We start from the raw sequence: 12,567 nt of genomic DNA, 5'->3' as shown, positions 1-12,567 counted from the left end.
ATTGCCAGTTTGTTATACTCCATTTAGCCCATAAAAGGATTTTATATGAAGCAAGGGGCCCTACTCTGTGTATATGATCCTAAATTAGAAAAAATTTTGAGATATCCCTTTATTTGCGCCATAGAACTTTCTATACCCCAGAAAAATACACCATAATAGTATGGGGGCTAGGAAAAAGAGGTGGTTAGTCATTAAGGGGGAGTTAGAAAAGTCTAACTAGCCTGATGCTCTGACCACAAAGGTCTTCTCAGACAAATCAATTTAGGCAAAAGATGATATGATAAATGATCCCTGTACAATATCCCATGCCTGCATAATATTCTTTAGAAAGTCTTTATGTACTTCCAGGGGTATGGAAGTACTCCATTTAAAGATCATTGTACTTGGGGCACATGGGTGGCTCAGTCGGTTAACCATCTGACTCTTGATTTTGACTCATGTCATGATCTTAGCGTTCGTGAAATTGAGCCCTGCCTCAGGCTCCACGCTGTCAGTGCAGAGCCTGCTTGGGATTCTCTCTCTCCCTCTTTCTGTGCCCTCCCCCCACACACACCACTACTTCAAAATAAATAAATAAACTTTAAAATTTTTAAAAAACAAAGATCTTTGTGCCAGACCAACAGCACAAAAGCATGAGATCTAGAAGGGGCAGCACTAATTCTGTCCACTTCCTAGACTCTCCTTGGGTCAAACATGCTTGGTGAGCTGTGGCTTTGTCAAGTTAAAACATGTGTAGTCCATGTAAGTGTATTCCATGATGAAAGCTGCATGATGATGCTTCCAAACTCTACATACACACCCTATCCAGTTGCTGAGAGTAGTAAGATATTCACAGCATAACCATGTGAATTAATCACAAGCTAAATTGCTTACCATGTTTTTTTGCCTTTCCATCTTTCTCCATGTTGAAGTGTCCATCACTGAGTCATTTGTTGTTTATCTTTGGAAATCAAAATTTTTATTTCAACTATATGCCTGGTAATATTTTAATAGCTTTATTGAGATAGAACATACATACCATATAGTTCACTTGTTTAAAATAGGTAAGTCAATGATTTTTATTATATTTACAGAGCTGTAATTGGTGAGCCCTTACATCTGCAGATTCAAATCTTTCTTCTCTTTCTTCTCTGTTCATTTCATTCTCAACCATTTCTTTGTTTCTTTTTCCTTTGTTTTGATTTTTTTTTTAATTTTTTTTTTTTTTTCAATGTTTTTTATTTATTTTTGGGACAGAGAGAGACAGAGCATGAACGGGGGAGGGGCAGAGAGAGAGGGAGACACAGAATCGGAAACAGGCTCCAGGCTCCGAGCCATCAGCCCAGAGCCTGACGCGGGGCTCGAACTCACGGACCGCGAGATCGTGACCTGGCTGAAGTCGGACGCTTAACCGACTGCGCCACCCAGGCGCCCCTCCTTTGTTTTGAACCTTATTACTTGCATGTTAGTCTTCCTAAATCTATTCTCTAAGTGTCTTCTATTGTCTGGATGGTTTTCATTTCTTTATTGTTGTGTATAATTGAGTTATTTTTCCCACTTGTTCTTCCAGGTTATTAATTTTATTCCCAACAGTGGCCAGTCTCTTTCCATTTGTCCATTACAATTTTAAACTTGAAAATGCATGTTTAGAACTTTTAATTATATAAATGGATTCCCTTGCCTGGTCTCATTTCTTTTTTCTTTCTTTCTTTATTTTTCTTTTATTTCTCTCTCTCTCTCTCTTTCTTTGTTCTTTTTTTTTTTTCTTCAGGAGTAGAATTTAGTGATTCATCACTTACACATAACACCCAGTGCTCATCCCAACAAGTTCCCTCTTTAATGCCCATCACCCATTTAGCCAATCCCCCACCATTACCTCCCTCCATCAACCCTCACTTTAATCTCTACATCCAAGAGTCTCTTATGGTTTGTCTTCTCTATTTTTATCTTATTTTATTTTTCCTTCCTTTCCCCTATGTTCATCTGTTTTTTTTTAATTCCACATATGAGTGAAATCATATGATATTTGTCTTTCCCTGATTGCCTTATTTCACTTAGTGTTATCATTTATTTTCTATTCACAGTATGCTTTCCACAGTTCACACCAGTGGGAGGCACCTTTTCAGGGTCCTCAACCCTCAACTTCTCCTTCTGGTGCTGGATCCCTTTACATGAGATGATGATGATGATGATGACAACGATGACAACAACGATGATGATGGGCCTGCATAGGGCTTAGTGTGGCCTCATTGATTAGGATGATTTGGTTTGCTGACACTAAAGAAACCCAGTAAGTATTAGAGGGCAGAGCGGTTTCCATTACTACAAGTTGGGGTGAATCTCCCAACAAACTGCTCATTCTCTCTGAGGGCTCTGTCCCAGGTGGGAGTTCTCTCAATGCCTTGTGGATTTGGAGAAATTCAACCTTCCAAAGTAGCTCCCCTCTGTCCTCCAAGACCTGTAGAAACAGGCTTCTTCCTTGCACCCATGAAAGAGATATGTGCCGCCCTTCTGGAAGAGGACTCATGAGAATATCAGGCTTTACCCCAGATTACTCTGCCATGAGCCTCTAGAAAGGTTAGACCTTAGCCAGAAAGGATAAATTTAGAAAGTCTTTCACTTTTCTGCTTCTGAAAAGAGCACTGTGAAAGGGAAAAGTGTCAACTCGCACCTTCATTCTGAAAAGTAACCCTGGTCTAGGGCAAATTTAAATGCCGTGGAAACTACGACTTTGAGTGAACATGTCCTGCCCCACAGCACATGTAATTGCATCTCTCCACCTCATCATGCTTTGGGTTCTCTATGTGCTATGACATAACCTCTGTGTACCAGAGACCTAATACAGTGACTCCTTAGAATCCTGGCACCTGCCCTCCCTTCTCATCTCTCCCAATTCAATTCTTCTGTCAATCTGGGTGAGGCTCAGAAACACAGGGGTCCTGCTTGGGGCAATAAAGATTAGAGAAAGGGGACAGGTAGGAATGAGGTCTCTGGATCTTGCTGTGGAGATTTTGAATGCCAGGTGGGTTCTGGCATGGGAGCTTTCTCACAGAACTGGGAAATTCAATTCAGCACTGTAGACATCCACTCATGTGCACACAGATTCTCTCTGTCATATATTTTTGATGTGTTTATTTCTTAGCTAAATGACAACAGAATCTCCTCCTTCCACAGCCTGTTAAAATCAAGAGAGAGGGACTGTCTTCCTCAAGGTTGTCAAAGACCCAAACAAAGTTGGGAGGGGACTCCTGGGGACAAATGAAAGGACACTGAAGTCTCTGGCCTCCCAGGTCAACTTTCTCCTTGAAAAAAAGTGGCACTATGGCTTCAGGGGTCACTCAGGGCCCATTGTATCTCCTTCTCATCTCCATGGATATTGAGGACACTGGTCTCCTCCAGAACCAGTTAGGCCTCCAACTAGAGCTGTAGTGGACTCCGTGATACCCTTCGGGGTCCATGCCAAGGTTGGGGCCATGGGGGCGGTAGACAGCTGTGTCAAAGACGTTTCTCAGAGACAGGGAATATCTCTAGAAAAAGAAGGATGAATCATTTCAGAATTGTATCCCCCTGTTCCAAGCTTTAACCATGGACTCCTTCTGTAATCGTCTTCCCCTACATATCATCTCTCTCACCTAGTATTCCTTCCTCTAGATTTTATTCCTTCTTTCAGCCTTCTTTTTCCACAAGTCAATAGTTTCCCATTGCACTTTGATTGGCTCTTCCAGTTCTAACTTCCTACTTTTTTTTTAATTTTTTAAATGTTTATTTATTTTTTTTAGAAAGAGAGAGAAAGAGACAGAGTGTGAGTGGGGGGCAAGGCAGAGAGAGAGAGAGAGAGAGAGGGAGACACAGAATCTGAAGCAGGCCCTAGGTTCTGAGCTGTCAGCACAGACCCTGATGCAGAGCTCGAACTCAAGAACCATGAGATCATGACCTGAGCTGAGTCAGTTGCTTAACCGACTGAGCCACCCAGGCACCCCTAACTTCCTACTTTTCTTTAGTAACACTCTCCTGATATTTCTTTCCTTCTTATCCACCCCCCAACTTGGTGACCCTACTCTTCATATCCCACTCCCTTATGTTCCTGCTACTCCTTCCCCCAGGCACTTTCCTACATATTAGGCACTCACCACACAGAGGAAGAGCCCAGCAAAGAATCCCACAGCCACTACAGCAGAGACCAGAGTAATGAGGAAGATTTCCCATGGTTTCAGAGACCCACTGGGTGTCACTTCATTCACTGGAGTAGTAGCACTCGTGCCATTGGAAGTTGTGTGTGTTCCAGTTGGAGAATGTGTGCCAGAGCTTCCTGTGGTTGCACTGGATACAATGTTGGCAGCTGTGCTGGTCCCACTGGAAGTCACACTAGATCCAGTGTTGGAGGCTACACTGGTCCTGCTGGAGATCTCACCGGATCCAGAGCTGGCAGCTGTGCTTATCCCACTGGAGGTTGTACTGGATCCAGTATTGGCAGGCATGCTGGTGCCACCAGAAGTTGTGCTGGATCCAGTGTTGGAGGCTATATTGGTCCCACCTGAGGCTTCACTGGATCCAGTCTTAACAGGTGTACTACTCCTTCTGGAGGTTGTGCTAGATTCAGTATTGGAGGTTATGCCAGACCCACTGGAAGTCACACTGGGTCTAGTTTGGGAGGTTGTACTATTTCTGCCAGACGTTGTGCTGGATCCAGTGTTGACAGGTATGCTGGTCCCTACAGAGGGTGTGCTAGTTTCGATATTGGAGGTTGTGCTGGAACTACTGTAGGTCACACTGGACTCAGTGTTGGAGGCTGTACTGGTCCCACCAGATGTTGTGATGGATCCAGTGTTGACAGGTGAGCTGGTCCCTCCAGAGGTTGTGCTAGATTCAGTATTGGAGGTTGTGCTGGAACCACTGGAGGTCACACTGGATTCAGTGTTGGAAGCTGTACTGGTCCCATCAGATGTTGTGCTGGATCCAGTATTGACAACTATGCTGGTCCCTCCAGGGGTTGTGCTGGATCTAGTACTGGAGGCTATACTGGTTACACTAGAAGTCACACTAGATCCAGTGTTGAAGACTATACTGGTCCCACCAGATGTTGTGCTCGATCCAGTATTAGCGACTGTGCTGTTCCCTCCAGAGGTTGTGCTGGATACAGTACTAGAGGCTATACTTGTTCCACTAGAAATCACACTAGACCCAGTGTTGGAGATTGTACTGGTTCCACCAGAGGCTGTGCTGGATTTAGTGCTGGAGATTATACTGGTCCCACCAGAAGTTGTGCCTGTTGTGCTAAACGCACTGGGTGTTACACCTGCTGATAATAATAAATGATGACAAACATATACATTGAGCATAAATACTTTCTGCTCAATGCTTGGTTAAATTCATTACATGGATAATTCTCTTTGATGCTCACTAACAGCCCTATGAACTAGATACTATTGTTATCAACAGCTAAGATGAAGAAATTGAGGCTTAGAAATGTTGACATTTGCTCATGTTTATACAGAGTAGTAGAGCAGGAATTTGTACCCAGGCTATTGGATCTGCACTTTCAGCCACAATGCTAAATTGCCCTCCCCACCCATCCCCAACACCAAGATTACATAACCTAGTTTCACTGGCAATAAGCTTATTCCATATGCTGCTATATAAGATCCAATACAGATAAGAAGTATTATAAAGGAATTGCAAAAACCAGGTGAAACTAGTATATATTAATTCATTTAAAATAGTATTGCTCCTTTCCTAGAAAATATTTTTTAGTGTTATTCAGAAAATATCTACATCAAAATTGTCTGAGTAGCTTGTTAATAATAAAGATTCCTAAGCATACCACTCCAGATTAAATGAATCAGCGTTTGAGATGGGACCTTTCAATGAGGGGCTGGGTGATTCCATATGCATTAAATTTCCAGGGATTCCTGATCTCTATACCAGAGGCTGGAGAAGAATATGCTATATGTAGTTTAAACATATAAGATCTCCCAGGATTAATGGCTATAATGTATAGCACATCTTTTCAACCTTGGGTAAACAGACTAAGGTTGTGTCTATTTCTTTCCACTCACAACACTGAACGACAAAGATACACAACATCCTCCAGATAACCAAAACTAATCTGTGACTCATTTACCACTAACTGGAACATGGGTACTTATCACCTCATTCCACATATGTGTATTTTTTCCTAAGGTTTATTTGAACAAACATAGGATTAGACTTTTATGGGGGGAAGCCCTTCCCCCATATCAGCAATATGGTACAAATTGGGGTTAAGATCAGAATCTTGAGTAAAACTTAAAAGAAACTGAGATGACCAAGACTAGGAATGACACAACAGTTAACTCTTCCTGTTCTTAGTATTTAACTCCCCAGCCAACCCACAAATTATTACCATTTTATAAATGCAGAAGTGGAGGCACAGAGAAGTTAAATGACTCACCCAAAGTACACAGGTAACATTGGAGCCATGATCTACACACAGGTAATCTGAGACCAGAGTCTACAGTTTTAATCCCTGGGTTCTAACTGCCTCCTGGGTGATACCTAATTATATTGAAGTGATTGGGGTAAAACAATTGATCCTCATTCTATGGAAGAGAACTAGAGCTAGTGCTAGCAGTGGTCAGCATCTCCCAAAACACCTAAAAGGTTCTCAGATCACCCAATTTTAAAAGAAATCACTTACCAGTTTCTAAAAGTAGGAGATGCAATAGTAGCCAACACTTAAGGATAATGTGTCCTTTGTACATCTTGATCTGTCTTGTTGTGGTTGGAAAGTAAGATACCCAAATCCCAGTTGTGGCCAAGATCTAGAAGGCAAAGAACAGGATTCTTGAGAAAGGAGAGTTCAAGGTGAAGAGATAAAAGCTAGAGTTTCCAGAAACTTGGGTCTCCTAAGTACTTGTTCTTTGGAAGAACTTTGAGCCTAGTGGCCAGAAGACTGGATGCTTGGGTTCCTTAAGCTTCTTCCATGCAATGTTCTTGCCTCTTTATTGTGGATGAGCTTCAAGGACCTTTATAGTTTCATATGTGTTGGGGAGGAGTAGGGAAGATGACTTATTCCTCTGCCAACTGTGAGAAATTAAACAATACTGAGCCTGGGAAGGAATAGACGAGGGGTCAAGAGGAAGGTGAGAAAGGAGAATGACATGATCACACTAGGCAGGGCACTGGACTGGCTGGGTCATAGCAGGAAGTAGACTAATATAAAGAGATTAAGTTTGTCAGAGTGGAAGGGACCTACCCTCTAAGGCAGAGATGGGGCCAGAAACCTGTTCTACTGCAAGACTTTGTTTCCTGGCCAAGTTCTGTGTGTCTGCTTTGGCAAGGAAATAGCCCTAATGAAGTGAGCTAAGGGGGTGGTACCCCACATTTCTGAACCAAATGGAAATATGAGACTCAAATATGAGACCTAGCAGGAACTAGGTATCTGGGCTTCTGGGTTATAGACAGAAGACAGATGGAGCATTACTGGGTATGCAGTAAGCACTCAACTGTGCACACTGAATGAACAGGGAAAGAGAGATCCAGGGGCTGATGAAGCCATCTTTGGGGTCTCTGGAGCATTAAGGCTGAGGGCATGAGGAGTGTAAAATGTGCAGAACAAGCCCCTCATCAGGCTCATAGCAGGTGAAGGGGTGGTATAATTTCCCTTTTTGATCCTCCACCATAGGAGTTCCCCTCTTGTTTGTTTTCAGAGGAATCTGTAGGATTTTCTCTGCCCTGGAATCCTTCAGATGTTCCTTCTCCTTAGCCTAATGAAGTATCTCTCAGTAGGATATAGCACAAACACCAATTAGGAGACTTCAAGTCTGTTGAGGGAGTGAGATATATAGTCCAAATTCTCTAGAAACTTCATGTTGGTCTGAACACAGATGTAACAACAAAGGACACACAGTTCCCTAAATGAATATGACTGAACAGACCCAAATAAGCAGAGAGTTTTGGGGGTTCATGGGAAAGGCATCTTGTGGCCAAGGTGAAGGAGATGGATTGATGGGAGTTTCAGCGCACAGTCTGTGTGACCAAGTCAGCTGTCTTCATTCCCATTTTATTTTATTTTTATTTTTATTTTTAAAAATAGAATGAGCAGGGGAGGGGCAAATAAAGAGGGAGATGCAGAACCCGAAGCAGGCTTCAGGCTCTGAGCTGTCATCACAGAGTACGTTGTGGGGTTCAAACCCACGAACCATGAGATCATGACCGAAGCCAAATTTGGACGCTTAACTGACTGAGCCACCCAGGCACCCCTCTTCATTCCCATTAATGAGAAACTTTGTGGAAGAAGCAACATCTCAGATAGTTTATTTGTAGGTGAACAAATATCCCTGACACATAAAACCTGTTTGAAAGAAGCAGGAGGTGGCTGGAGATGTGAAGGAGTGAGCCAAGAGGGGACAAAGTGGGCTGCAAAAGGCTGATGCAGATCAACCTAGCAGCTGGGATGGGCAGTTCCTGAGGCTGAAGTGTGAGGAATTGCTAAATATCAGGGAAGGCTCTAGACACCTAGCAATCCCATAATCCCATTCTATGGCTGAGAGGCCAATAGCACTCTAAGAATTCCTTTTCTTTCCCCTCTAGACTTATTTGGAGGCAAAGGTCCTGAATTCAAGTCCAGATTCCACACTTTAGACATAATCCTAAAATTTTTTTGCATGCATATTTATCAGAATATATATATAATTAGTGTCTTTAGTCTCTTTCAAAACAATAGAAGAATCTTGGAATTCTATTACCCAGTTCCCAACTCATATCCTAATGTTACCAAGTCTTTTAGTTCTGTCTTAATTTTTAACTTCATCAGAGATTATTGTTGTTTACACACCTCCAGGCAAACATAGTCATACATCTAAAGTAAGCTGAAAGACAGAGTGGAGAATATAGTGACTAGCAGAGTGGGCTTGTGATCAACTGAAACTTGAGAATATTATCATTAAAGATGGAGAATGAATATTAGTGGACAACCATAAAGCCATGACACACATTTAAACCTACCTACTTTATTTTTATTTATTTATTTTATATAGTTTCTGTATTCCTGGAGCTTTCATTCTGTTTTGTATGTTTTGGTTTTTTTAAAATATAATTTATTGTCAAATTGGCTTGCATTCAACACCCAGTGCTCATCCCAACAAGTGCCCTCCTCAATGCCCATCACCCACTTTCCCTTCTCCCCACTCCCCCATCAACCCTCAGTTTGTTCTCTGTATTTAAGAGTCTCTTATGGTTTGCCTCTCTCCCTGTTTGTAACTATTTTATCCCCCTTTCTTCCCCCATGGTCTTCTGTTAAGTTTCTCAAGATCCACATATGAGTGAAAACATATAATATCTGTCTTTCTCTGACTGACTTATTGTACTTAGCATAATACCCTCCAGTTTCATCCATGTTGCTGCAAATGGCATGATTTCATTCTTTTTCATTGCCAGGTAATATTTCATTTATATATAAACCACATCTTCTTTATTCATCCATCAGTTGATGGACATTTAGGCTCTTTCCACAACTTGGCTACTGTTGAAAGTGCTGCTATAAACATTGGGGTACACGTGCCCCTGTGCATCAGCATTCCTGTATCCCTTGGGTAAATTCCTAGCAGTGATATTGCTGGGTCATAGGGCAGCTCTATTTTTAATTTTTTGAGGAACTTCCACACCATTTTCCAGAGTGACTGCACCAGTTTGCGTTCCCACCAACAGTGCAAGAGGGTTCCCATTTGTCCACATCCTTGCCAGCATCTATAGTTTCCTGATTTGTTCATTTTAGCCATTCTGACCAGTGTGAATAAACCTACTAACTTTATATTCTGTATTTATGAATTCTAATACCTTTAGTTTTTGTGGATCTGATCTTGCTATTTTGTGTTTTGCTTCTTGCTGGCTTTCACTGATGGTTTCTGACTGAGATGGTTGTACTTGAGATTTATGACTGAATTTGTTTTTCTTGCAAAGGTATCTGTAGAAGTACTTTGAAGCCTAAGATGAGGGCTTGACCTTCCATAGAGAATTTGCATGTTTTGGCCAAACATATGGATGCATTACCATTTGAGGATTCTCATAAATTAAATTATAGGCTTCAAGTCTTTTGAATAACCCATGATTTGGAACTACAAGCCATGTAAAGTATGTGGTTACAAGTTATTTCTCCAGAGATATTTCCCCCATGCCAAGTTTAGAGATAGGCAATTTTGCTTGCATTTCCTGAGAGGAAGAGTGGGTTTATTTTTAGCTTATACTCCCTGAAGGTTGCAGGCTTATGTGAGGGTCTATGAGAGTCCTCACCTGGGCTAGTCAGTCGGACTGAGGCTGTGCTACCAGAAACTTAAGTTCACTGGGTTTGGCTAACGTTGGCTTCAGTTCTCCTCTTGCCTTCTTGGGTTCCTACCTTAGCTTACCTACCTAGCATTCCTTACCTAGCATTCCTTACCTAGCATTCCTTACTTTCCCGCCAACTCACTGATTCATTTAAGACGATTTTTAGTCCACCATTTTAAGTTCTTCAAGGTATTTTAAGTCAACACACTTAGTCCATTACAGAAACAGAAATTTAAGTTCTCACTGGATTTTTTTTGAGAAATAAATGATAGTGTATTTAAAGGCACTAGGATGGTGTTTGGCACATAGTAAGCATGAAATTATAAAGGACAGAGGAAAAACAAAAAGGAAAACATAAAAACATATATATGTAGTAGCCAGCGTATTTTAGGATTTTAATTTGTAGCACATCCCAGTGATTTTCTCCTTACTTGTCACATGGCATTTGGAAGAGACAAAGAAGTAGAGAAGAAGAATCTTCCCAAAGATGAAGGAGACCTGGAAAATAATAGGTGGCTCTGAGATGGTTTCCTTTCACCTAGTTTTCATGATGTTGAAGCTACAAACCTAGACAGATATTAACTACACTTATTGTGGTGATCATTTCTCAATGTATACAAATATCGGATCATTATTTTGTACACCTGAAACCACTATCATGTTATATGTCAATTATACCTCAACTAAGAAAGAAAGAAAAAGAAAGAGAGAGGGAAGAAAGAAAGAAAGAAAGAAAGAGGGAGGGAGGAAAGAAGGAAGGAAGGGAGGGAGGGAGGGAGAAAGAAAGAGAGAGTTGGGGTGCCTGCGTCCCTCAGTTAAGTGTCTGACTTGATTTCGGCTCAGGTCATGATCTCAAAGTGGATAGATCAAGCCTGGAGTTAGGCTTTGCACTGGGCCTGGAGCCTGCTTAAGAGTCTCTCTCCCTCTCCCTCTCTCTCTACCCCTCTTCTGACTCGCACTCGCTCTCTCTGCCTCTAAAATAAAATTAAAAAGGAAGGAAGGAAGGACATCAGTTCAGTGAAGATCAGGCTGCTAGCAGGCGCTTGCAGAATGCCTCTTGTGCCATGAGGGAGGGGAAAAAAAGGTTAGAGAGGGAGGGAGCCAAAACATAAGAGACTCTTAAAAACCGAGAACAAACTGAGGGTTGATGGGGGGTGGGAGGGAGGGGAGGGTGGGTGATGGGCATTGAGGAGGGCACCTGTTGGGATGAGCACTGGGTGTTATATGGAAAACAATTTGACAATAAATTTCATATTTAAAAAAAAAGAATGCCTCTTGTGTACCTTTCACCAGTCAACTCCATGGTCGGGATTCAACCCTGATATAGAGAGTGACTTCCCACTGCTTTTGGAATCTACCTCTGCAACCAGCCACAAAAACCATTTCCACAGCTGGAGTCAATGACATAAGATCAACTGACATAGTTTTGCCAAGATATCCTCGATATAATCTCATTTTTCTTTTTTTTTTTTTTTTTTAATTTTTTTTCAACGTTTTTTATTTATTTTTGGGACAGAGAGAGACAGAGCATGAACGGGGGAGGGGCAGAGAGAGAGGGAGACACAGAATCGGAAACAGGCTCCAGGCTCCGAGCCATCAGCCCAGAGCCTGACGCGGGGCTCAAACTCACGGACCGCGAGATCGTGACCTGGCTGAAGTCGGACGCTTAACCGACTGCGCCACCCAGGCGCCCCTGCTCGATATAATCTCATTTTTCAATGAAGGAGAGGTCTCTGGTGTGAAAACCTTGCTTTCAGCATCTAGTATGATAGGTGTTTTTATTTTTCTTTTTTCTTTTTTTTTTTTTTTTGTGGAAGTCTTAGAAATTAACTCAACAGTAGGTTTTAACCTGTGTTGTTTCTGTCCTCTTAGGCTGCTGGTTTAAGCATACAATGAAAGGACTGCCATTTTCCTCTAAGATATATTGCTATTAGTGTTTTTAAAATTTTTGCTTTTATTACAAAATGATTCAATAGATTTATCTTCCTCTGACTTAGAAAAAACAAAAACAAAAACAAATGAAGAATGCCATGCGATTACAAATCCTCCGGGGAGATTTTTCACCCCTGCCCCTCTACTCAATGTTCAATTTCAAGATAGACATTCTTCTCAGTCCCCAGTGTGCACCATGGGCAAGGTCCTTTTATTCTAATTTAACCATATTCTAGGCTTTAACCATTAATATCTCAGCTTTATTTAGGGTCTCCTATTAGACTCCACTCTTTGTTCAGGCCTTGGACTTTGTCTCCTGTACCCTACCTGCTAAGAAGCTGTGAGAAGATAAGT

The 12,567-nt window shown here is 41.8% G+C and overlaps 2 protein-coding genes across 3 annotated transcripts in view; one reads left to right on the top strand and one right to left on the bottom strand.

Annotated features, from left to right (window-relative positions):
* LOC131515327 (class I histocompatibility antigen, Gogo-B*0101 alpha chain-like) overlaps positions 1-12,567 on the top strand; it is a 554,762-nt gene that overhangs the window by 490,927 nt on the left and 51,268 nt on the right. The window lies entirely within an intron of this gene.
* Positions 1,415-7,031, bottom strand: MUC21 (mucin 21, cell surface associated). 2 transcript variants are annotated; one of them, XM_058736077.1, is made up of 4 exons: positions 6,872-7,031; positions 6,656-6,779; positions 4,110-5,278; positions 1,415-3,506 (listed from the first exon to the last, which is right to left on the bottom strand). In XM_058736077.1, exons 2-4 carry the CDS (start codon positions 6,717-6,719, stop codon positions 3,318-3,320), a joined length of 1,422 nt encoding a protein of 473 aa, XP_058592060.1. In that variant the 5' UTR covers positions 6,720-6,779; positions 6,872-7,031; the 3' UTR covers positions 1,415-3,317. The 2 variants fall into 2 exon arrangements, with proteins under 2 accessions (XP_058592060.1, XP_058592061.1); XM_058736078.1 differs by having other exon boundaries at positions 4,110-5,275; positions 6,656-7,031.

Source organism: Neofelis nebulosa, chromosome 6 (assembly GCF_028018385.1).
Source record: "Neofelis nebulosa isolate mNeoNeb1 chromosome 6, mNeoNeb1.pri, whole genome shotgun sequence".
Lineage (NCBI taxonomy): Eukaryota > Metazoa > Chordata > Mammalia > Carnivora > Felidae > Neofelis > Neofelis nebulosa.
Note: the sequence above shows the minus strand (reverse complement) of the source record. Positions and strands in the feature narration are given on the sequence as shown.

What these genes read in the sequence shown, in the direction of transcription:
- MUC21 (XM_058736077.1), bottom strand. Translation starts at nt 6,719, where the DNA reads ATGTACAAAGGACACATTATCCTTAAGTGTTGGCTACTATTGCATCTC. An exon ending in TCTCCTACTTTTAGAAACTG is followed by an intron (nt 5,279 to 6,655) that starts GTAAGTGATTTC and finishes TATTATTATCAG; the next exon opens with CAGGTGTAACACCCAGTGCG. An exon ending in CTGGGCTCTTCCTCTGTGTG is followed by an intron (nt 3,507 to 4,109) that starts GTGAGTGCCTAA and finishes TTCTTTTTCTAG; the next exon opens with AGATATTCCCTGTCTCTGAG.